The sequence below is a fragment of the Pleuronectes platessa genome, chromosome 18, assembly GCF_947347685.1.
Source record: "Pleuronectes platessa chromosome 18, fPlePla1.1, whole genome shotgun sequence".
In the NCBI taxonomy this organism is placed as follows: domain Eukaryota; kingdom Metazoa; phylum Chordata; class Actinopteri; order Pleuronectiformes; family Pleuronectidae; genus Pleuronectes; species Pleuronectes platessa.
In genome coordinates, this window is record NC_070643.1 from 19,392,912 (window position 1) to 19,416,141 (window position 23,230).

General features: G+C 42.1%; 3 protein-coding genes across 4 annotated transcripts in view; 2 read left to right on the forward strand and 1 right to left on the reverse strand.

The window, feature by feature from the left end:
* Positions 1 to 2,711: 2,711 nt before the first annotated feature.
* cap1 (CAP, adenylate cyclase-associated protein 1 (yeast)) lies at positions 2,712 to 12,390 on the forward strand. Its single transcript, XM_053447047.1, has 13 exons — positions 2,712 to 2,845; positions 6,379 to 6,471; positions 6,877 to 6,977; positions 7,166 to 7,243; positions 7,343 to 7,486; positions 8,291 to 8,376; positions 8,689 to 8,794; positions 8,926 to 9,115; positions 9,205 to 9,380; positions 9,661 to 9,784; positions 9,928 to 10,010; positions 10,100 to 10,243; positions 11,137 to 12,390. The coding sequence occupies exons 2-13, from the start codon at positions 6,381 to 6,383 to the stop codon at positions 11,218 to 11,220; spliced, it is 1,407 nt and encodes a 468-aa protein (XP_053303022.1). The 5' UTR covers positions 2,712 to 2,845; positions 6,379 to 6,380; the 3' UTR covers positions 11,221 to 12,390.
* On the reverse strand, positions 12,391 to 16,239 carry ppt1 (palmitoyl-protein thioesterase 1 (ceroid-lipofuscinosis, neuronal 1, infantile)). Of its 2 annotated transcripts, none has more exons than XM_053447048.1 (10): positions 16,192 to 16,239; positions 15,554 to 15,709; positions 15,143 to 15,252; positions 14,465 to 14,592; positions 14,285 to 14,355; positions 13,647 to 13,749; positions 13,472 to 13,562; positions 13,285 to 13,383; positions 13,014 to 13,085; positions 12,391 to 12,873 (listed from the first exon to the last, which is right to left on the reverse strand). In XM_053447048.1, the coding sequence occupies exons 2-10, from the start codon at positions 15,666 to 15,668 to the stop codon at positions 12,751 to 12,753; spliced, it is 912 nt and encodes a 303-aa protein (XP_053303023.1). In that variant the 5' UTR covers positions 15,669 to 15,709; positions 16,192 to 16,239; the 3' UTR covers positions 12,391 to 12,750. The 2 variants fall into 2 exon arrangements, with proteins under 2 accessions (XP_053303023.1, XP_053303024.1); XM_053447049.1 differs by having other exon boundaries at positions 15,554 to 15,676; positions 16,192 to 16,238.
* A 3,844-nt stretch (positions 16,240 to 20,083) lies between these two features.
* LOC128461999 (four and a half LIM domains protein 3) overlaps positions 20,084 to 23,230 on the forward strand; it is a 13,163-nt gene continuing 10,016 nt past the window's right edge. The window contains exon 1 of the mRNA XM_053447219.1: positions 20,084 to 20,298. The gene's annotated coding sequence lies outside the window, so the exon portion shown is untranslated. The remainder of the gene's footprint in view (positions 20,299 to 23,230) is intronic.

The following is a 23,230-nucleotide window of genomic DNA, read 5'->3' on the forward strand; positions in this document are numbered from 1 at the left end:
TTGGTATGTACACGTTTGCTTTAGTGAACAGGATAGGACGAACTTCAGCTGTTTCTGGAATTTCAGTCCTCTGCAAAGGCCCAACAGTCCCTTTTTAAATTCAACCAGGCTTCACCAAATTACACAGACTCATGAATATCAGTCCCGTAAACACGTCTGATTGTTTTAATCGAGATCCATTGATTATTTCTAAGGAGATCAAGGAAAATGTGAAGAAAAAGCCCTTATTTTACAGCGTTGGAGAAAGTGAATGAAAACATTCCTGGAGCCCTTTTGTCCAGATTGGCTCTAAAATTAGAGTTCTGTAATTTTGTTGACAAACTGATATGAAAACATAACTTCCTTGTCGGAGGTAATCATCATCCGGAAGACAACGTTTATTTTTCTTTACTTTTGGATAGTTATCACTTAGTTTAACATGAGGATCACAAAAAGAACATTTGTTTAAGTGACACAACCGAGACTAAACAAATCACCACTAATCCTCCATTTGTTATAAAAATCGAGTTGTGTCCTCATACAAAACTGAGCTTAATCCTTGGGAAACAAATTATTTCTTCCCACAAACACGACAAAGATCAGGAGGTTAATCTGAGCGAGGTTTGCTTCTTCTCAGGGGAGCTCCTCACTGTGGATACACCAGGACACAGTAGGAAGTCTGTAGAAACAGAGAAGAGAGAGAAGGAGAAACAATGGAGCAGTAATCAGAGAAGTTTCTGGGCCGGACTGATCTGAATGAGAACTTTACCCACGTGACTCCTCTTCACGACGCCTCAGCGTGGGGTCGAGTTCACGTCCAGAATGTGAAACTGATCCATGAGGCACTTTTTCTTTGGTTGTTGAATGTGGAAAGGGTACAGTGTTAACTCTGTTTGACTCGTACTCTGTGTGAAATAAGCAATCACGTTTCTTACTGGTCAGTCATTTCATGCTGATGTTACTCACTTTATTATTTTTTTTGCCAGGTTCTGCGAGGCAAAGTAAAATCCAGTGAATCGAAGTGAAAACACTTTAAACGTCATCTTTTCACAATTTGAAGTAATTTTCTATTTGAGCCAGTTCTCTTTTCTTTCCTTTTTGTTGCACATCATTTGAAATTATTTTGTTGTCATTGCCAAGACTCTATGTTGATTCACTCATTGCTTGTTCAGGCCTTTACCAGTCACCAAAAGAACAAATAAATATATTAAAAACAATTTAACGATCCAAAATTCAGCATTTCTCATGTTACGTGTGCAACATTAACCCCGTCACATTTGGGATTTGTCGACGTAAGTGAATTGACCTTGACTCGGCTGGAGTCCACTGTGAAGGCAGACAGACAGAAAGGTAGCAACTGTTAAATGAAGGGAATTTAATTTAAAAACAAATTGTTTCAGTGAAGTTTTTCCTTTTTCTTTCTTTCATTGTGTGTGTGACCAGACCTGATGCAACTGGATCATCTGTAAATTCAAATAAAAATGTTTGTCCTTGTTTCTTGATATTTTCTACACTTGTCATTATTAACTGAATATATTTGTATTTCCTTATCCCCTTATTTCCCAATTTGTCTCTATTTTCCACTGTGTCCCAGCCTTGAATCAAAGAAAAATAACAGTGATGTTTTTTTTAACAAGATTATCCAGAAGTTGTTTATTCCCACAGCTGCATGATGCATTGTTTATCACATCTCAAATGCAGCCCTCCCTCTTTCAAACTCTCCCTCGAACACACACTCTTACTCCAGTGTTGCTGCACAAACCCTGATACACACCAGTTGTCCTGCCACTGCCTTGTTTGTTTCCACACTTGTGATCCCATTAACCTCGATTCTTTGCTGCTCCATTAACCCGTATGATGAGAGGCCATAACTGCTCATGATAGAAGTGTGCCTCATTTAAAAATGTGATTTCCCTTCGATGATGGTGATGGTGTATAGACACAGACGCCAGTAACAGTTTTCCACGAGCAACTGGGATGCTGAAGATTGAAGGTGTATTGTATTGAAGGTTTATGTAGGAGAATAAACATCCAACCTCTCAGTTTGTCCATGAGGCCACTGATCTGTGACCTCCGCTCCAGGTCTACGTTTTCCTCCACCTCTCCAAAGGCCAGTTTACTCCTCAGGGTTAATACCACTCAGCCTCTTACAGCTGTTGTGTAATAATCTCCTTGTAGCTAAGACTTACCGAGACAGAAAACGTCTAGTCTGTGATCAACTGGGTTAAATGGACCCGGGCCTGCACAACTCCCTGACCTACCTGCTGCTGTAACAACTCAACCTCCCCTGGTGGTGGAAATCAATACAGTTTGATCTCATCTTACAGCTAAAGTGAAGTTTCTGAGGCCTCAAAACAAAGATGTCAGGTCCCTTGCTGGATGTAGCACAGAGAGTATTTCCTGCAGGTACAGCTGCTTTCACACATCACACACATGTGCAGTAAATACCAGGCCTCACACCAGGAGCCAGGAAACATCTGCACACATGTTTGAGCCCCATGCATCACACGTGTCTGCAGATCTTCTCCTCTGCAGGGACCCGGTGGTGTTTACAGGAGGGAAACGGCCTCTCGCAGATAAACCCTGATAAAAAACAGCAGTGTCTCAGTTTCCTCTCTTGTTTATCTTCGTGTTCCTCTCTTTCTTTCTCTCTCCTTTCCTCTCTCTCTCTCTCTCTCTCTCACGCTCCTTATATGGGAAAGGAATGGCAGCGGGGCGGGGACGCGGCGCGGGGACTGCCGGGTAAACCTCCCTGCACATCCCGGAAGAAAGAGGCGAGGCTCTCGGTCAGTCTGCTCCGCGGATACACGGCGACACAACGGACCCCCACTAAAAAAAAAAATCACTGCTCAACCACTGTTTGCAGGTGAGCGCCATGTTGGTGATGATGATGATGGTGTAACAACTTCCGGCGGCTTTTTATTCGGCGTTAAAAAGCCAGAAAACGACGCTTTTGTCTTTTCCGGGTTTTTACTGTAAAAATCGGTGTGATGCTAACACCGCCCGGCTAGCCTTGTGCTAATACACGCTAGCTTCACCAGTCATAAACCTGCAGATGTGTATTAATATTAATGTTAAATGTCGTAAACCTTCCGCCTTTTTAAACTTCTTCTTTCTGCGAGGAATGTGTCAACTTCTCGTTTCTGTCTCCTGCTGCAGTCCGCCGCTACGTTAGCTTAACACAGGGAGGGGTGTGTGTGTCTGTCTGTGTGTGTGTGTGAGATAGACAATCCAGGAAATGCCGAAACACACACAGCAACAACACGAAGAAAGAGGACACACACAACTGCAGTTTAGTCGCATGTCTTTTATCACGATGACAAAACACAACCGGTTTATCTTGTGTTTCATTTTTAGCTAGCTCACGTTTTTGTGTGTGTGTGTGTGTCCGCAATGGTGTCACAACACAATTGGTTCACCAGGACAATTTGTCTCCTTGTCTACACCACGTCAACTTTAGCTTTCACTAGCTAGCATTAGCTTTTTTTTTATGTATTATATCAGCTATGCTAGGCTAGTAGTAAACAGTGTTGGACAGATTGATCCTGGTTAGCTCGCTAGCTAGCATTAGCCGCAGGTCTGCCCGAAACCACAGTGATCTCATTAGCATCAGCGGCTTGAACTTGATTCGTCTGCAGCCTCGAGCCCAGCGACCTGCCGCAGCCTGTGTGTGACTCTGCGTCAAGGGGACAGACGATGTTTGGTTTGGTTCAATGCAAAGGCTACACACAGACACACACACACACACACACACACACACACACACACTGAGCTGGACTCTGACTTGCAGGCAAGAGAGGCACGAGCAGGCCTAACCCACTTCCCTGGCCCTGCACCACGCTGCTGCTGGTGTTTAATATGCAGGACATCTCTGCAGTGTGTCCACAGAAGTAGGTCTGTTATATTCAGCGAGAGATGCAAAACAGAGCGAGGATATGCAATGCATGAAATATGCATCTTTCCAGTAACATGCATGTGGCTCAAACAGACCTAAGAGGTTTTTAAAGTACTTAAATCTAAGGAAAATATAATGGCAGGCTGGATTTCCTGTCTCAACTCAGTCGGTATCTGCCCTCGGGTCTCTGGAAAGTTGGTTCTTCTTCCTCGACGTTACAGTTTCCTCCTTGATCAGCACTTTTCTCCCTTTTTACTTTAGCAAATTCTCTCCAGCATTGAAAGATATAAACACCGAGATGTTTACCTCTCAGGGATCATTCCCAGGGCATTAAAAAAAGCCACTGGCACATTTAGAGGTTTCCTTTTTTGGTGTCTTTTACTTCCACAAGCACCTTTTTTAGGCGGACACTCCCTTCCTGGTTTGCTGTTGAGTCATCGCTCAGCTGAGACCAGGAAGTCAACCAGTTGATCTGTTGAAGTCTGCAGACAGAGCTGCAGCTCTCAACATTTAGGCATTTGGGTCAAGGTTGGTGCGGTTCTGTGTCCTGCTCTGAGCACATTTAGCTCCCAAGAGTTGTGAAGAAGGAACAGTTACTCGCTGTACTGTAAGAAAGTTGCTTCATATTACACTTTACTTTTGTCTTTTGTGGTCGCAGGTGAAAAGTCATCACACATCTTGCAGTAGTTTCAGTTAACACTTCCTGGTTTTACTCATATGGTTATGCCGAGACTCGGTCGTATTGATGTTATCTCCTTTTAACGGCGTCACGGCTGACTTATGACCCACCTCACCCTGCTGTTGTAATTATACTGTCAACAACAACAGGATTTATATATAACTCAGGTTAAGTTGCAGGCATTTAATAGCGTAATGCTAACTAGGCCACTTATTCAACCTGCCCTAAATCTAAATAAATAGTTGAATTTCCTCAAGATTTTAAGTTTGCTTTTGAATTAATTTATGTTTGGATCAATGGTCTAAAATCAGGAGGCTTTTGAATGATAGAAAACAGAGAAAATCTGCACATCTGAGAAGCTGGAACCTGGAAATATTTGAAAAATGACATTTATTGTCAATATCTGCAGCTATTAAATTTCACAACTTTAGCTCTGTTAATTTCCAACCAATTTATGCAACATACACTCATGTCCCTCCATCTTTATATCCTGGAGACTTTAGCTTCAGCTTCCACAACCAAAAGCCTTAAGCTCCACATCACTAGATTCATACAGATTCAGATCAGTGCCTCCGTAGGGAAAGTGAGACGGCAGCTACGGTGGGTTTGTCTTGGACTCATTATTGAGAGTGGTAGGTGCATGGTCTAAAGGTGTAAGCACCTGAGAGGGGGGGGGTCTTTTGTAATACTAGCCTCTCTCATTAGGGTGTGTGTGTATCTGTGAGTACGTCGGGTGTAAGACGACTCTAGACCTGGACTGAAGTTAGTTAATCATCTACTTGAATGAGTAAGTCTGGAGTATCATGTTGTCACACGTTACTTATTGTTTCATACTGTTAACAGACTTCTTTAATCTTTAATGCTTTTTTAAGATTGCCTTCTGGCATTTGTGATTTTTGTGAGAAAATCAGGAAAGGGGGGTAAAAGTGAGAAAGAGGGTATTAACGGATTTGAACCGGGGGCTGCTTTTACCCATTTGAAAAATACTGATGCTCTGGTAATGCTGAATTTGTTTGCTTGTGAAACATATGTGTTCAACTGACATAGTTGGGATAACTGGGCAGGTCTCCACTCCTCCCAGTCCGCAGTAACATGTAATGATCCACATGCCTTGAAGCTCAGCAAGTCCCAACCTGCTCATCTGCAACACCATCTTCTTTCCTGTTTTGCTACTTAACAGCTGTTAAGGTGGAACTCTGTGACTCTCTCTCTAGTAAAAGATACCTTAAAATGCAGATTATCCAATAATGTCAGAGTGCAGCACATATTCTTTCACTTAGATCTGGAAAAGACAATAATTGCATAAGGGATAAATAGTGTGAGTGAAGATACAGAACGTAACATCTGATGACTGATGGTTGCACAAGGAATCTCAAGCCTCGTGGGATTTAATCAACCAACTGCAAATGTGTCCAGGATTCAGAGCACAGTTGTTATTATCGTGTCCAAGTAGCTAATTGTTAATTGCCGTCTTCATCTTGTGTCCCAGGAGTAATTCACTCCCCCAATTAGAAGCTGGCACAGAAAGACTCACTGTGCCTCAATGGTTAAAAACAGCTGATCAAGACGCATGCAATCACCAGCACACAATAATTAATACCTAGAAAAATCTGTTTGTATTTGGTTTGGTCAAAAACGAATGTGGATCACACATCTTTTATTTTTTCTATACAGCCCATCAATGTACATTAAGTCTGCATCTGAGCAATGCTGCATAAAACAGAACCTAAATGGTCTCCACGTGTTATGTGACATCAGATGAGTAAAAGCTTGACGTTGTTTCTTCCTGTTCTCACCGGACTCCCTCCTCTTCTTCACCTGACAGGTATGGCAGAGTTGGCAGGTCTGGTGCAGCGGCTGGAGGTGGCGGTGGGTCGCCTGGAGGGACTGTCGGGCGCTGGAGAGGCTCCAGTGGGAGGTAATCATCACCTTTAATTATTATGATGCGTTGATCAGATATTAGTCAGGACGGGCGAATGTAAGTGTTGCATGCAGATGTTGAAAGTGTGTGTGTGGAAAACAACTTCTCCTTTATCAAACAAAGAAGAAATCCCCCCCCCAACAAGTGTGGATCCTCACTTCCTGTCTGTCGGAGGCATAGCATCTCCTCTTCAGAGATAGAAAGAGAGGATCCTCCCTCGTGAAGCAGATGAATCGAGTCACTTCTGTGGCTGCACATGAAGCATTTGGTTTCAATGGAAGCTTTCATCGCTGTTAACAATAAAACATCTGAGGACGTCGTGAAGCCCCTTTAACCAGGAACACCTGCTGCTTTGGCAGACTGGCTTTTAAAACTCTTTTTTAATTTATTTTAACTTTACAGCTGTATCTGTGTACGTCGATGCCTTTGACGAGATCATCAATGGTCCTGTGGCCCAGTACTTCTCCCTCAGCCAGAAGATAGGGGGCGATGTTCTGAAACACGTAAGTCATTTCCTTTTGAATGCATCACAGTTGAATAAAGTTGGTTGACATTTATGTTTATCAAACTATCTCCCTCTGCCCACGTCTGTGCTGGGTTTCTACATATTGTAAAGATCTTTATTTCTTTGTGAAACATTGTTGTGTGTCTGTGTGTGTGTCTTGTTGAATTCCCTCTCTTGTCCCTCCAGGCAGAAATGATAAAGCAGGCGTTCACCAGTCAGAAACAACTCCTCGTCTCGGCCTCGTCCTCCCAGAAGCCGTCTGATGTGAGTTACACACACTTGCAATCTGAATTAAAACAAATAAAATAACTCAAGCTTTGCTTTTCTTCAAACTAATTCTCTTCTGTCTCTTTTCCTGTTCAGAGCGTTCTGACGACCCTCCTGCAGCCCGTGTCCAAGGCGATCCAGCAGGTGCAGGAGTTCCGTGAGCAGAACCGCACCTCGCCGCTCTTCAACCACCTCTCTGCCGTCAGCGAGAGCGCACCCGCCCTCGGGTGGATCGCCATGGTGAGACGGGAGTGGTATAGCTAGTGTTTGTGTGTGTGTGTGTGTGTGTGTATAAATGTGTGTATAATGGCAGGAAACAAGCCCCTCTTTGATTCTGTCATCGCTGTCTGGTGAGCGATGGTTTCTTGGCCGACCCGTGGACACCAGCCACAGAGCCACACTGTTAGAGTCCGGATGATGAACTCTGTCTGTCGCTTTTTGTTTTTTGATCCTTATGAATAATTTATCAGCTTTTCAAACTCTCATAATAGTTTCATTATTTGTCCTGTAGCTCAAAACATTACATTCGTAAACGTGTGAACTGAATTTCTTCCTTCTACCACTTATCTGCAGTAGTAATAAACGATAAATAGGAAAAGTCTTTGTACAGTTAGAGTTTAGATAAGAACTTCGTTAGCACTATTGTTTACATGGTTTATTTGAAGCTGCAGCCAGGGGGGGGGGGGGGGGATAAGCTCAACTCAGCATAACTAATGGGAAAAAGACAAAAACAGCTTTGTGTGACTCTGACCAGTTCAGATGATGCTTAGAAATTCATGTAAAGCTCTTTAATCAAACATATAAAGTCTTGACAACCTGCTCATTTATCATGTGTGTTTATGATTATATGATTATGACTGATGCTAATCTTGTATTGATGGAGCTTGAACCACAGATGCTTAGCATAACACTGGAAACTGAGGCAAACAATGATCTCAAATCATCTTTTCATCTCTTATTAGCATGTTTTCACCTTTTGGAATCATGTCAGGCGGTTTCCCCCTTATTTGCCGTCTTTATAATGGTTTCATTTCTTTCTCCCAGGCTCCTAAACCAGGCCCCTATGTTAAAGATATGCAGGAGGCCGCCATGTTCTACACCAACCGCGTGCTCAAAGACTTCAAGGAGAAGTAAGTAACGCATCGGTCTGCAGCAGTTATTCTGTCCACAATGTGGTTTTATTTATCTGGTGTCATTTCGTCTCTGAAACCGGATTGTAAAACATTTTGTCCAGTCATTCCTCTCTGCTGAGTCAGCACTGTCTGATGCAGAATACGCTGAAGTGGTGAACTTCCTGTATTTAGGCCTGAGACGACTTCTTTTGTGTTGTATGAGCAGATTTGAGTTCCTTGCTCAGCTTACTTTGACTAAATCACTGTGGTTCTGCTGCTGCTGGACCAAAACACGATTCTCACGTCCCTGCTTCCTTCCTTCCTCCACAGGGACAAGACACACGTGGAGTGGGTGAAGGTCTACCTCTCCATCTGGACTGAGCTGCAGAACTACATCAAGAAGCACCACACCACAGGACTGACCTGGAGCAGGACTGTGAGTCCTCAGAGAATTTGCAATATCCAAGTTTATAAATAAGAAAAACAATTAAAGGAAATTATCATGTTTGTGTTTTTATTCCCACTTATTACTCAGTAAGAAACATTTCACTTCTCTGTCCACCTCAGGGTGCTGTAGCTTCAGCCGGTGCAGCTCCTCCCAGGGCTCCTGCTGGTGGATGTCCTCCCGCTCCTCCCCCTGGACCACCACCTCCTCCCATGGACCTCAGCGGATCATCTGGTGGCGGCGGCGATTGTGCGCCTGAAGATCGTAACGCTTTGTTTAAATCCATATGCAAGGGAGCCGACATTACCAGTGGTAGGTGGCTAAAGTAGTCTATAAACAGATTAGGTATAAGTAAAGTTTTTTGATTGTGATTCGATTCCCTCCTTCCTCGACCTCTCCAGGCCTGAAGCATGTGGGTGACGACCAGAAGACCCACAAGAATCCTGGCCTGAGGAGTCAGGCCCCCGTGCGTGCCGGACCCAAACCCTTCTCTTCTAGCCCCAAACCGGCTGCTGCTCCCGCCCCCACCCGCACTCTGCCCCCCGTGATGGAGCTGGAGGGGAAGAAGTGGAAAGTGGTAAGTTGTTGGTGCACGACCCTTCTAGAGACCGAGTAGGAGCTGAGATCATCCTAAAGTTCTGTCGTCCATGTGAAAGGACACGATGGGAAAACTGGACCAGAGTGCAAAAATGTAGACTTGTTTTATGACTCTTAGCTGGAGTCATTTGTTTATGCAACAGATTGGGCACTGCCAAAATGACTCATTGAGCCAGATGTACCATGATGCTAATTTATATTTAGCAACTTCAGTGAATCAACTCTCGCTCTTTCTGCTTTTCCTTGCCTGCCTCCTGTAGGAGAACCACGAGGGAGTGGAGGGCCTGGTGATCAGCGACACTGAGCTCAAACAAGTGGTTTATGCTTATAAGTGCAACAAGAGCACCCTGCAGGTCAAGGGCAAAATCAACTCCATCACTTTAGGTAAGTAGAGGAAACCGGCTGTCAGATTTCAACTTCACGAGTTGGACTTACACATAAGTGTTGCTCTGTGCTGTGTATGTCAACACGTCAAGGTGGTTTAAGAGGAAGACTTGTTCTTATGCCGTTTTGTTTCTCTCCATTAGACAACTGTAAGAAGATGGGCCTGGTGTTTGACAACGTGGTCGGCATCGTGGAGATCATCAACTGCAGAGACGTCAAGGTCCAGGTGTGTTAACCACGCAGCGCGGTTTCATTCCAGTATGTCGCCCCAGTGTTTTCCTGCTGCTTCACGTTCACTTCCTGTCTTGTTCCCAGGTCATCGGTAAGGTGCCGACCATCTCCATCAACAAGACGGATGGCTGCCACGTGTACCTGAGCCAAGAATCCCTGACGTGCGAGATCATCAGCGCCAAGAGCTCCGAGATGAACATCCTGGTGCCCAACAAAGACGGAGAGTTTGTGAGTATCACCATCGGGGGACAAAGGGGTTCTGCATTATGCTTTGCACCAATTTACAGGGTTCCTACGGTCATGAAAAACCTGATAAGTCATGGAATTTAAAAATGTGTTTTTCCAGGCCTGGAAAAGTCATGGAAAATCCCAAAAGTTTTGAAAAAGTCATGGAAATTTGTTATATTCATATTTTCATGTCGTTCATTTACGCTGAGTTTGAAATAATTCATATGCTTTTAAAGAAATACGCTCAAAATATAAGCAGGCATACTTAGGTTTGTGTTATTTAAGGTATACTGTATGCCTTGGAGTTCTCATTGTTAGTTCACTTTTTCGCGTATACACCGAGATTTCACAAAATGTTCGGTCATGGAAATTTGGTTTAAAGTTTCAGAAAAGTCATTGAAATCCATGTTCAAAATGTGTATGAACCCTAATTTGATCTCTGTGGCTACTCTAGCGATTAGTTCATTTAGCTTCGGCACCACAGACTTCATTGAATAAGTTGTTTTTTTACAAGTTCTGCTACAAACCGGATTCCAAATCAACACTTCATCAGTTTCATGTATCAAATGGAAGGAAACTCAGTGTCTCTGTCAGAGATAATGTCCGATTGCGCCATGTTAAAGAAAAATGTAAAAACACTTCCTGTATCCATACGTTTTATTGGGATCCGATCCAAACTGGGTTCTTCACCTCAATTTCCCTGGAAATCTCTTCTGTAGTTTCTGTGTAATTCTGCAAACGACAAATGGATGAAATTAAAAAAAACCCTCTTCTGGTGGAGGTTATTAAAGTCACTTGCATTAAAACTTGAATTGAATTTGACAGTTTAAATTTAATCTGCATTTTTATGAATTATGGATTTAAACTTGAACCTCGTTGTCTTTCCTCCACAGACGGAGCTTCCTGTTCCCGAGCAGTTCAAGACTCTCTGGGACGGCAAGAAGCTCGTTACCACAGCCACCGAGATCGCAGGATAGACGGGGGGGGCAGCATACGAAATTACCCCCCCCCCCCTTCCTTGACATCATCCCCACACCATCAATTTTTTTTGCAAACTCCCCCCCGACTGATCGACCTCCCCACCAGCTAACTCTCACTGTAGACTGAGATTCGGACCTCATGCGTGTACATCTCCCGTCCCTTCTTCCCTTAACAGCCAATCACAGCTGAAGCTCTCCCCTCCACAAGCCAATGAGGAGCGCTTGCTTTACCCTGGAGCAAATCCTCCAGCCAATCAGCAGGGAGCAGCTGGTCATTAAAATTGGGTTTCCCCCCCCCTGTGATCCAGGGAGCACTTTTCAAAAAAAAAAAAAAAAAAAACGAATAATGCCAATAGCTGGATGCTCTTTTATTCATTTTTCTGTATATCTGGATTAAATGTAACTTGTAGAATAGCCGACATAGGGAACAGTGATTCCTCTGCAACGAAAGCACCGCAGCCAATCAGGCGCCACCATCATGATGCTTCATTCAGGGGCTCTCTTTCTTTTTGTGCAATTCACTGAAGCTCTTGTCAAACAGAAGCCAGGTACCAGAGGATAAAGACGGCTTCTGTATCACCGCCACTGATGTTGACTGTACGATCATGAACATTAAAAGCAGATGACATAAATGTATATTTAATAAAAACAACTCAAAGCACATAATTAGACATAAAAACAAGTAGTCTGTGGAACCACTGTCTATTTCACACCGTCTAACTCTTCATCAAGATGATGTTGTGCAATTTAAAATTCCACTTTCCCTTGAACCCACACATAGAACATTCCCAAGTGTTAAAAACATTCCATGTAGGAAAAAGAAGTTGTGGTAAAGAGATGTTGCTGCCGAGCGGAGGAGAAAGAAAATGACACGTTTTAAGAGACTGAAGGAAAGAATTGATTTGTTATTGAACGCTTCACCTCCACATCAGTGGAAATATCTGCTGTGATTGTGTGTGTGTGTAAATACCCCTCAATATCTCCCCCCCCCCCCCCCCCCTTCCTCCTCACCCTCTCTCCACTCCCGTTCTCTTCACTGATTTCTTTTTTTTTTTGTTTATTAAACATCGTCTCTTTTTCTTTTTACCTCTTTATCATTTTGGGTCCAAAATCAAAAGTCTGCTCATTAGTTCTGGAGACGTCATTAAAAAAATGTTGCAATAAAAATCCACTGTGTTTGTCTTTATTGGATGTACAGATGCATCAGGTGCTGTTATGAACATTAATAGGCTGTTAAAACAAGATTTTAATAAAATAAAACAAGGTTTTATATTTCAGACAGTTTGATCTCACAGTGGAAATAAGGATTCAGGGTCTCAAGTGAGAGTTACAGCATCGAGCTAACACAAGTTAGCTGCTAAAAGTTAAACAGAAAACGACACCATGCTTCAAGTGATCAGTGCAAAATGAAGAAACCATCCCTGGTCTGGCTGCTGAGCTTCTTAACTGTTAAACTTGCATTAAATTAAAGTCTGATATTGAATTTTACTTCAACTGGAGTCGATCAGTATTTAAAGCTGGATGTTTTCAGCGCAGGTAAGGCAGCAGGTTCTCCGTGAACCACTCTCTGGTGAACTGGAGGTGGTCGCCCTTGGATGCCAGAAAAACCAGCTTCCCGGCCTTGTCCATCGCTGCCAGACCCAAACGATCCTGAATGTGGAGACACGGACTTTAAACCTTCAACTCTCACAAAAGGGTTTACAGGTTCAGAATTTACTGCCTGAAAAACAAAGCTGGTGGCCGATATTAGAGGAATAATCATAATAATAATCTTCAGGGGCGAGTTTTACCTCCGTGTAGAGAACGCTCTCCTGCAGAGTCTCCGTCTCTTTGGCCTGGCCGGTCCTCAGGAAACCAAACCACTGTGGAGAGTTGGGAACATTACAACAAGTTAAGAGGGAATATAATCGTCTTGGTGATGTAAACTGAGGAAGTTAATGCTGTAGAACATTAAAAAAAACAACAGGGACATTTGCCGTGTTACATCAGCAGATGAGAGGCAGAAAGTAAATGTAAAAATAGCCGTGTACACAGTGTAAACAGGACAGCACCGTCTGTTACCTCAGTGTCAACAGGATCCACCACAGTGTCCTGCAGGAACTTCACCATGACCAACTTGTCCAGCAGCTGAAGGTTCTTCTTGTACGTCTCATTTACAACCTTAAGAGAAGAAAGAAGTTAAAACATAAGAACCTCTTCAGTAGGAATGAACGTAGATCTAAAGTCCTCTCTCTCTCCAAACACTGACCCTCTCCTGATTGATGTCGGCCAGGAACAGGCTGTGCTTCTTGTACAGGTCGTCATTCAGCGGGTCGTGCCAGTACTGAGCCTGCACCAGGCTGATAACCACAGACAAGACACCCAGTCAGTTGAACGGGAGAACAATCATCAATAACCGGAGTGTGAGAGCGACGGCGACTTACTGCTTCTGAACCAGGTCGGTGTAAGCTCCTCCGTTCAGAGCTTTTCGGATCCAGTCACAGATATGAGAGCTCTCTCCGGGACACCTGGGCAGCCCGTACACGCCTGAGGATCAACACACACGTGAAGGGTTTACGTCACGATCGTGATGGTGACTCATATTCACGCTGCAATTTTAAAAGTGGGAGGAGCTATACATAAAGGCCTCGTCTTGAGTGACACAGTCATGCAGAGAAAAATTACCTTTAAACATTTACAGTTGAAGAATGCTGAGCTAATCTACTGAGGATACAAATCTAATTTATCTGAGCAGTAACAATGAAGCTCTGTGGTTCATCAACAGACTTCTGACTTAATCACAGACACAGTGAAGAGGCGGAGTCAGATTGATTAATGTTGGGCTGATACAGTTACCCACGTTCATGGTAATTAACATATATATGTATACTTTTGATAAACATGATCGTTGTTACTCAGATCAGTTCATTGTTGGTTTTTTAACATTACAGAATATTAATAGATAAAGAAATTGCTGGATATAGTTCAACAGCAATAGATTCAGGAGTTTATAACATGTGATGCCAACATTTCATGAAGAATTTGACATTTATTACAATAAATCAGTACAAGTGGACTTTACCTTGATGCTGACCACCGACGGAGATCAGGGTTTTCATTGGTGGAGACGGGCAGCGCTGAGCCACGGCTCTCCTGTGAAGAGAGGAACCAGGAGGGATCAGCTTCCTCGTTCTTAGAAGAATAAGAGAATCTACACAAACACAGGATCTGTCTTTCACACTAGAAAGCAGGAGTTACATACAGAAACTGCGCCCCCTGGGAGAAGCCCATAGCGTTGTATCCTCCCTTCAGCGCGGGGTTCTGAGCCAGCTGACTGCAGGCCATGGACACCTGCTTGTTCACATCCATGAAGAACCCATTTTCTGTGTCCTGCAGGAGGAGACACACGGAAAGTTCAGAGCGAGACGGACAAATCGGGAAGAGAAAGACGAGCTGCGTCCACACGGGGAGAAACGGTCAAGGTGCCGCGAGGGATCAAAGCGAAAAGGAACAAGTTTGCAATGAATATTAACACAAAAAAAAAAAAAAAATCACAAAAAGGTTGTAAAGGAGCCGTTTGCTGATGTAACTTCAGCCCCTGGCTCTGCAAAAGTCACAGAATAGGAAGTGTTACATGTTCACAAGTGCATGATGACATTCATATACGACAAACGTGTCATATTTCTATATGCATTGTGTGTTTGTGCAAGAAGAAAAGGTGGCTTTTATGTATGTTTACAGAAATGAAATAAAGTATAAGTGCAACATCACACACTTTACTTAGGATAAGAAGCTTCAATTATGGACTTTTTAGCTAAAGTAAGACTGGAAATTCCCATTATATGACAACTTTTTCCTTTTGGACTCAAGACACTTGACTGCAGAGAAGTTTTCTTCCTCAGAGGTTCGGTAGTAAATGTACTTTACGAGGTAACTGTACCTCTATGACGTTTTTCCCGATCATCAGTGAGATCACGTAAATGCCAGAGATCTCCTCCTCGACCATCTTCTTTATCGATCCCATGCTCAGAGGGTTACAGCAGCTGTCACCTGGTGAACACACGTTTATTCACTTCATTTAATAACTGAACTTCTCCATTTGAACACACACACACAATTCAGTTATTTTAACTGTAACTTGAGCTTAAGTTGGATAAAGACAGTTTGAAATCTGATATTAAAACACATGCGACTTAAACATCTTGAGAATCAGCACATTCAAATAATATAATAGAACAATAATATATTTGTAAAGCACATAGAGCAAGTACTAAAATATATATATATATGTATGTATATGTCCACAGTATTTTTTGTTATCTCTGTTTATGATGACATGCAGTACGCTCACCCATCCCATGCCAGATCACCAGTGGTACGGTTCCATTGTTGGGGTCATGAACTGGGCCGGCAGCAACCAGCAGCACTGGACCGGCCAGGAGGAAACACAGGAGAGCTGCCGCCATTCTGGTCCCTGAGACAGGAAGTCGAGAGACAGACTGAGTTCCTACAGCACGTGGAAGAGACCAAAACAAACCAGTAAGCCTCGGGTTAAAGATGGACTGGGATGTGTCCTCCCTGAGAGTTGGTGTGAAACCTGGATCCCAGCTAGTTTTCAGAAAAAGGCAAAAAGTCCCAAGACATCACAGTTTAATAGAACCAGTGATTTGACCTTATTTTAAAATGTATTTTTATTTTGTAACTGAGTCCAAATCATTGTGCAGAACAGAACTAGGGTGTGTGTATTTCCTGGTATCTTCACAGATTAAGGGGAATGCAATGATTCCAGGAAGTACCCGGATCCCAACATGTTTCCAAAGAGAATCACAAGGAAGAGTTCAGGTTTTAACCCAATAATAATCGTTTTCTTTCTAAGCGGTTTCATATTTATCTCATATTCAAACATACAATTAAGTGAAGTGTTTTGGTTTTTATGTTAACGAGCTTATTTAACGTTTAAAAACGTTTTAATGGACATTCATTACTCACCGTTTAAAATCACTTCCTTGTTTGTCCGACCGCCTGTCACATGACCAGTTTATGATTCAGACCGAACAGCCAATCAGATTGGAGGAGGCTTGGTTGCCATGTTTGGCGTTTTTTTCCGCTTATTTCCGGCTAAAAGTGGAAGTTTGTGGCAGTTTGTGATGTTTTCTTTATTATTAGGATGATTTATAGAAAATATATGAAACCTCTGTATTACGTTTAATACAGAGGTCCTCAAGTTATTCTGGAGGCTCAGTGAGTGATAAAAACCACTAGGGGCTGATTAGTGTTGGAAATCCCTCAATCAGGGCCTGAATGCATCTTAAACTTAAATCTGAATACACAACAAACATGTTTATGTTTTATTCAGTGTCTCACTACATAATAACATTTAAGATGATCACTGTCAATATCTATTAAAAATGTAAGGTTATAAAATATAATGTTACGTAAGAACTTTAACATTACTCATAACATTAAATAAAAAAACTCTGAACCGCTTTATTTACTTTGGACAACTGACGAAAACTTAACATGTGCCGCTGTAAATTTTCCTCCTCTTCTTTCCCTCCTCAGTTTCTACATGGCCAGCATCTCCATAATCGAGGCCTTCAGTAAAGTCGTCCAGAAGCACATGCCTCAGTTTCTTTCATATCTGTAAGTTGTGTATTTCTATAATTGTGTTTAATTGCAGTGCAATAAGAAGGTGCCATGTGTTCCCCTCTCTTCTTAACATCCTTTGTGTTCCTCGTGGCTCTGGGCTGGAGAAATCTGTTCGATGTCGTTAGCAAGATTTACATCAACACACTCCTGTGGACATGCAGCTCTACTGTAGTATGATCGATGTCGTCATTGATGTACAGCGAGGAAGCATTAAACTCAACAAGGGAAGCCAGAGATCACTTCCTCTCTGGATCCAGAGTTTCCAGCTGCTCCTCTTGTCTCCTCGCTCCTGGCAGACTGATGGAGGATGGCAGCGGTCGGGCCTGTGACAGCGAGTCTGTGGTTTTCATCAAGATCAACACCAGCACCGGCCTCGGCCTCGGAGAGCCGAGAACTCCAGAGGGAAGGTGGGTCGCTTTGGGTTTCAGGAGCAGTCCGGTTGGTATCATCACACACGGGTTTGAATATACAGCACGTCTAAATGTTTATTTTAAATCTGAAGCTGGCAACACAGAACTGTGTAAACTGTTCAAAATGAGGAATGATGCCACAGGTTTTATTTAGAGTCGGTCAGCACTGAGGCAGACGATGTTTTCTGTCCACATAGAACGAACTGTGTTTAATATCAAGAAATTCTGCTTCTAACTATATCTGTGGTCGTTCTTTTAAAAAGCGTATATATCCAATCACGTGTTTTTGATACAAATTATAAAGTAGTTAAGTATATATGTTCATTTTGTGGCAACATCTGAGACATGCGATCAAACAAAATGCTTCTGTCGGACATGTTGTTTTACGCTTTTGAGATATAGCGTTCTCAGGCTAATCACTAAAAGAGGCTACGCTACTGGATGTAGCCATAGACTGCATTCTCTCAAATGACCAGCAGGTTTTAAAAGACGTCTCTTTCTATAGAAATCTGTAAGAAAATAGCTCTACTACTCACTTGATTTATAACATCAAAAAAACCTTTTCATAAGGAGATTATTGTCACAGTCTCTACTTTCAAGTCCTCTTCAATTGTCCCATTAAGAGTCAAATAGACGATAAAGCACAGTATGCATTGGGGTGTGGACACTGTATCAGTAATGAAATGTCCACTAACTCCCCATCATCACATCCTACACCATATGTCTTCCTCCATGTTCCTGCTCACTGTACCTCTGAGGTCTTTAATCTCTTGTGTGAAAAACGAGTCCCGCTGAGCGTTTGTGCCTCAGTGTGCTTTCTGTTGATACTGACTCAGGATCTCCTCAGACCAGTACTGTGCCAGTTTCACCATTAGAGCCCCGGCTCATTAACAGTGGAGGCAACAACATGATGGATTTAATGGAGTCTGGGAAATAACTTCTGAAGCTTTTCCTTTCACACGTCAGACCTCATTTGTTATAGTGTGATCAACACTAAGGCCAAATTTAACATGAACAAATTCTGCTTATTTCTGCTTTTTCTGGTAAAAGTGAAGAGAGATTTATGTTTGTTATTGTGCATAAATCTTAAAAAGAAAAAGAATCAGCTTTTTATTATTTGTTTCATTCTAAAAATGTGTTTATTTATTCATAACTATTACAAATGATCTTATAAATGAGACTCATGATTATATCTTGTGTCTTGGGGGTTTTTAATTATGGGGAATTACTGATTTTAACTAATTTTTATGTCTTAATAAGAAAGCTGATAATTGTAATTTTTAGTCTTTTTATTTATTTATTATTGCTTGAATGTTTGCTTCCATCTGTTTTCTGCAGTTGAACATTTGTAAGTAACTGGGTTGAACAGCAGATGGCAGCATATTGACACGTACATATTTTAGATTTTGGAATTCACTCATGCTTCTGCAATAATCAGATAAGGAATCAAAGTTCATATACAGTATAAACTATATATAAATATATATATATTCCAAGAGAGCCTTCAGAGGACCCAGCAGTCTATCAATAGTTTGTGTAAATAAACAGAAAAACACTCCACATGAATTAAAAGCCTGCATCACATCCTCCTCCTGCACTGTACATTCTGAGTTAATGGGTAGTGGCAGGACGGAGCCGCAGCCGAAGCCTCTAATCGTCCCCAGACCTCCTGCTCACCACTGTGGAAAATGGAGGTCAATGAGCGGGAAAATGATATCTTGCTCTCTGGGCTTTTTCCTGTCAGGACTTTGCAGTTTGCTTGGAACCACAGGACCGAACGACAGAGAGAAGCCTGAAGGTTTCACACTGAAAGACAAGATAGAGACTGTATGTGAGTGTAACTGTGCTTAACCATTTATGAGCAATACACTGTTTACAACACTTAGTCACACACTAATGTAATATGAAATGTTAGTGTTTATTTATATTAGTTGAAATGGATGTGGCTGAAAGCCCCAGATGAGATTAGTTCAACTTCTGTTTGACAAACTACATTTGAAAACATCGACATTTAATCTTAAAGTGGCCTGTGAAGGATCTTTACACACAAACAGTTAATGTTTCCTAATATGAATAAACAACAAAGGCTTTCTGATTCGAATAAACAGCTGAAAGATTTTAATATTTGAATTAATGCTTTATATTTGGAATTCAAGTCTAATTTAAGTATGTAAATAGTAACACCCTTTATAATTTGAATAAAAAGTATAATTCTAGTAAGTAAAGGCTTTACAATTTGAATAAATAGTCAAATTTAAGTGTGTAAATAGTTACACCTTTTATAATTTTAATAAAAAGTATAATTTAAGTAAGTAAACGCTTTATAATTTGATTAAAAAGTATAATTTAAATAATTAAACGCTTCACAATTTGAGTAAACAGTTTATAAGACTTGTAAGACTAGTTCCTTAAATCATGTTCAAACATTAATAAGTTATTTATAAAGTAAGACGTGTGTGAACTGCTGTTAAACTTATCATTAATCAATTGTTTACAACACATGATGATATAAATATAATCTCTCTAAATGCTAAATATGGTAGTTCACGTAAAATGCTCCTTCTTATATAATGTGCCCACGTCTGTAAATATGATTTTGAGGATTTTTCCGTTTAGAGAGATAATACAGTGGTTTTACATCAGCAGCTGGAAACCACGTGGATCCTGAACCATGTATTTAAAATATTCTGTTACATCCAAGAAACACACGGGGCCACCTTCTCTGCGCGTGAACTCCTCACAAGGTGAAAGAGACGGAGGGAGTGGAGAGAGAGAGAGAGAGAGAGAGACTGAGAGAGAGAGAGAGGGGGGGGGGGGGGGGGGGGGGCGGTGTTTGGATGAGTTTGGTTTTTACGCACCAGACTCAAGACGCTTCAGTCCGTGGAAAACCTGCCAGGTCCAGAGTCCACGGAGGATTTAATCATCTGTCACTTTACACACAGAGCTGAAGAGGTTCGATCCCGCAGAGACTCGATCCCGCAGAGACTCGATCCCGCATAGACTGAACCCCGCAGAGCCAGCTGATGCGCAAAGACCGGTACGTTTAAATTGATCCACAGTTTTTAATATCTTTAATAAATAGACGACATGCAGGTGCAGCGTTTTAATGCGTGAACCTGAAGGATCGTGTTATTTTTGAAGAGTTGTGCGATGAGTTTATAAACTGACGCGTTTAACTTTGCCCGGATCCGTATCTTTACTTTTTCCTGCGCACATGGAGACTTCAAATTAAACCATAAATAGACTTATTGATGGGTTTACTGGTTAATGTCGTATTTATAAGACTTTTAATAAGATACATTACTGAGTAATACTTTGGGTTGCCAGGTTGTGAAGGAGCCCTTTCAGCCTTTAGAACATTTACTATTATTCCACTTATTTCTATAATGAACGTGCTGCAGGGAATGTGGACTTAAATCCGTTCATTGAAGATTTGAATGCTTATTTATTTCCTTATGATTTTGATATCTAACACTCAATCATCTAAAACAACTACCAAAGGTGTTTTCACAATCTGGCAACCCAATATGAATTATTACTGTATGTGTCTACTTGACTTTCAAGGACTTTACACTGACATGTAATGATTTCCTGGAGACTTGCTCTAACTTTAACTGTGGTTTACATTCTAATCCTGACCTTTAACCTAAATCTAACCTTTAAACATGTAAAACCGAAGGATTTACACTATGGGGACTTGCTTTTTGTCACCATATGTGACTGTATAAACACATTTCATGATGGATGCACCAGAGAGGATGTTCTTCTAGCAGAGTGAGGAACTGGTGGAGGTTATTTTTTGGGGGGGGGGTCTTGAACGGGGTCCAGAGTGAGTAACTGATACTGTGGATAAACGCTGCAGCCCCCGTTTTTCAAGTCCGGGTCCTGAGAAGAAGAACAAGTAGACCTTTGAGGACACAATCATCCACATCTTGAGCTGGCTCACATGCAGGAGGCGTAATGGTACTGGGGGGGGCTCACAAAATAAAGCTTTATGTAGACAATTTTAGCTCCTACACACACACACACACACACACACACACACACACACGCGTGTCAAGCCATTCACTGCTGTTGAGTTACAGTGATGTCATGTCTGCAGATTACAAATTTTGTTCCGGAGACTCAGCAACCCCCCCCCCCCCCCTCCGACCGCTGCCTCCCCCAGCACCACTCATAGTTTCCACCACCACACACCATCCTCGTACCACCACTATGTTTCAATCCATTTGTGTGAAATCTGTGTATTCCTTGAAACAATTCCCCTCTGGATGTTGTCTACAGCCCCCTGAGGAAGTGTGAATGTGTGTTTGTGTCTTACATGTGCATTGTGTGTTTTTTTTGGGTTCCACTTGGAAAAAGAATTCTTCGACTTTTGTCCTTTTTTTAGAAAACAGAGGACGGAAGAAACATTTTTCTTGTGCTCCGTGTCGGAACCGCACGGTTCTGCCACGTTTTGACCACAGTCGCATTCCTCTTGGATTCTTGTGTTGGGCGAAGGTTGGGCCGGAGTTCAGTCACTGGAGAAACGAGCCAGAGGAGAAGAAATCACATAGAAGGCGACATTTTGGATTCACAAATGAGTAACATACTTAAAATCTGAATATCAGGGACATTACATTACTGTCTTTACTATTCATGATTCATTTTTTTATTTACTCATCCAGCAGTTAAAGAGAATTATCATGAACCCTTTCTCCACCTAATGAATACAAGTTCAATATTCACTTTCTTTTAGCTCTGTTTTTGGTCTCCACCGCCTTGAACTTTAAGTGTAGCTGCTAAAGTCTCCTCTTTGTTCACCAGCCAGACTCCAACTGTGTGTGTCTGCTGTTTGCTGCAGGGCTGTAGTGTGTACACTGGGTTTGTTTAGAACCAAAAATGTAATTATGAGAACAATAAGAGGGAATCAAATCTGTAATTTTGGCCTGAACGGCTAAACAGTGAACTGAAGCTCACTCGGTCACTCAAAGTCATCCATCAAGGGAAGATGTAGAAGGAAGAACACGGAACAATACCTTCTTGGTTTCGCCCTGGTGACCGGGGCTTGTCTATGTAGGGAGTCCGGCTCTGATTCTCTCCACACACACAGAGATGAGGCTCGGAATCTAAGACAAATAAATCCACCGGCAAACATAAAACAGACCCAGCACGTCCAGCACTTGTTCGGAAAACAAACATTTGTTACCAGTAACACCCACGGCTTGAACTGGACTCGCTTGCCAGCTGCCTGGTGGGAAAACATGTTTACTTGTGTATGTGTTCTGGATAACAACGGTCGGTCTGAACGATCCAAGTGAAATAACACAGTCGCCAAGAGAAACTTCAGTGAGGATCCTTTTTTTTAAATCCACTTCATAAACAAACATGATTATAATCTTTTTCACTTTGATTGTTTTCTCCGAAGCTTTCAGACGTGTCAGATGTATTTTGAGCTGTGCCAGTGGTTTGGCTCCGGATGGGAATGTCAGCCTGAACGGTCGGTCAGTCCACCGCTGTGGTGCAGACGTGAATCTCTCATTGGAGTCACGTAGAGGTTCATGGTCCCCAGAGGATGGATCTCAACCGCCATCATCTGGTCTAAGTAGTTTTCTCTCCAACTCGTATTAGTTGAGGAAGAAAACTGTGATCGTCCTTGAGTTTGATTAAGTTTCCAACGATAAATGAACAGTGAGTAAATATTGATTTGATCTTAGAAGGAGTTGGAGTGCTTCTTTAAATGGATTTACCTATGGTTTGTGTCTAAATGATATTGTTCTTTATGGAAACGTCCTAAGAAATGATGGTGATGGTCTTTTGAACTCGTTGTCTCACTGTACTGGTTTGTCCTTTGAGTCGACGGAGGTGAAGCAGCAGCTGCAGAGCTCGTTGTTCCTCCGAGTAAACAAACAGCCAGATGGAGACTTATAAAACTGAGCCAGACACGTAGTCTATCTTTAAATGAGCTTTGTGTAGCAGGTTGTGTGTCA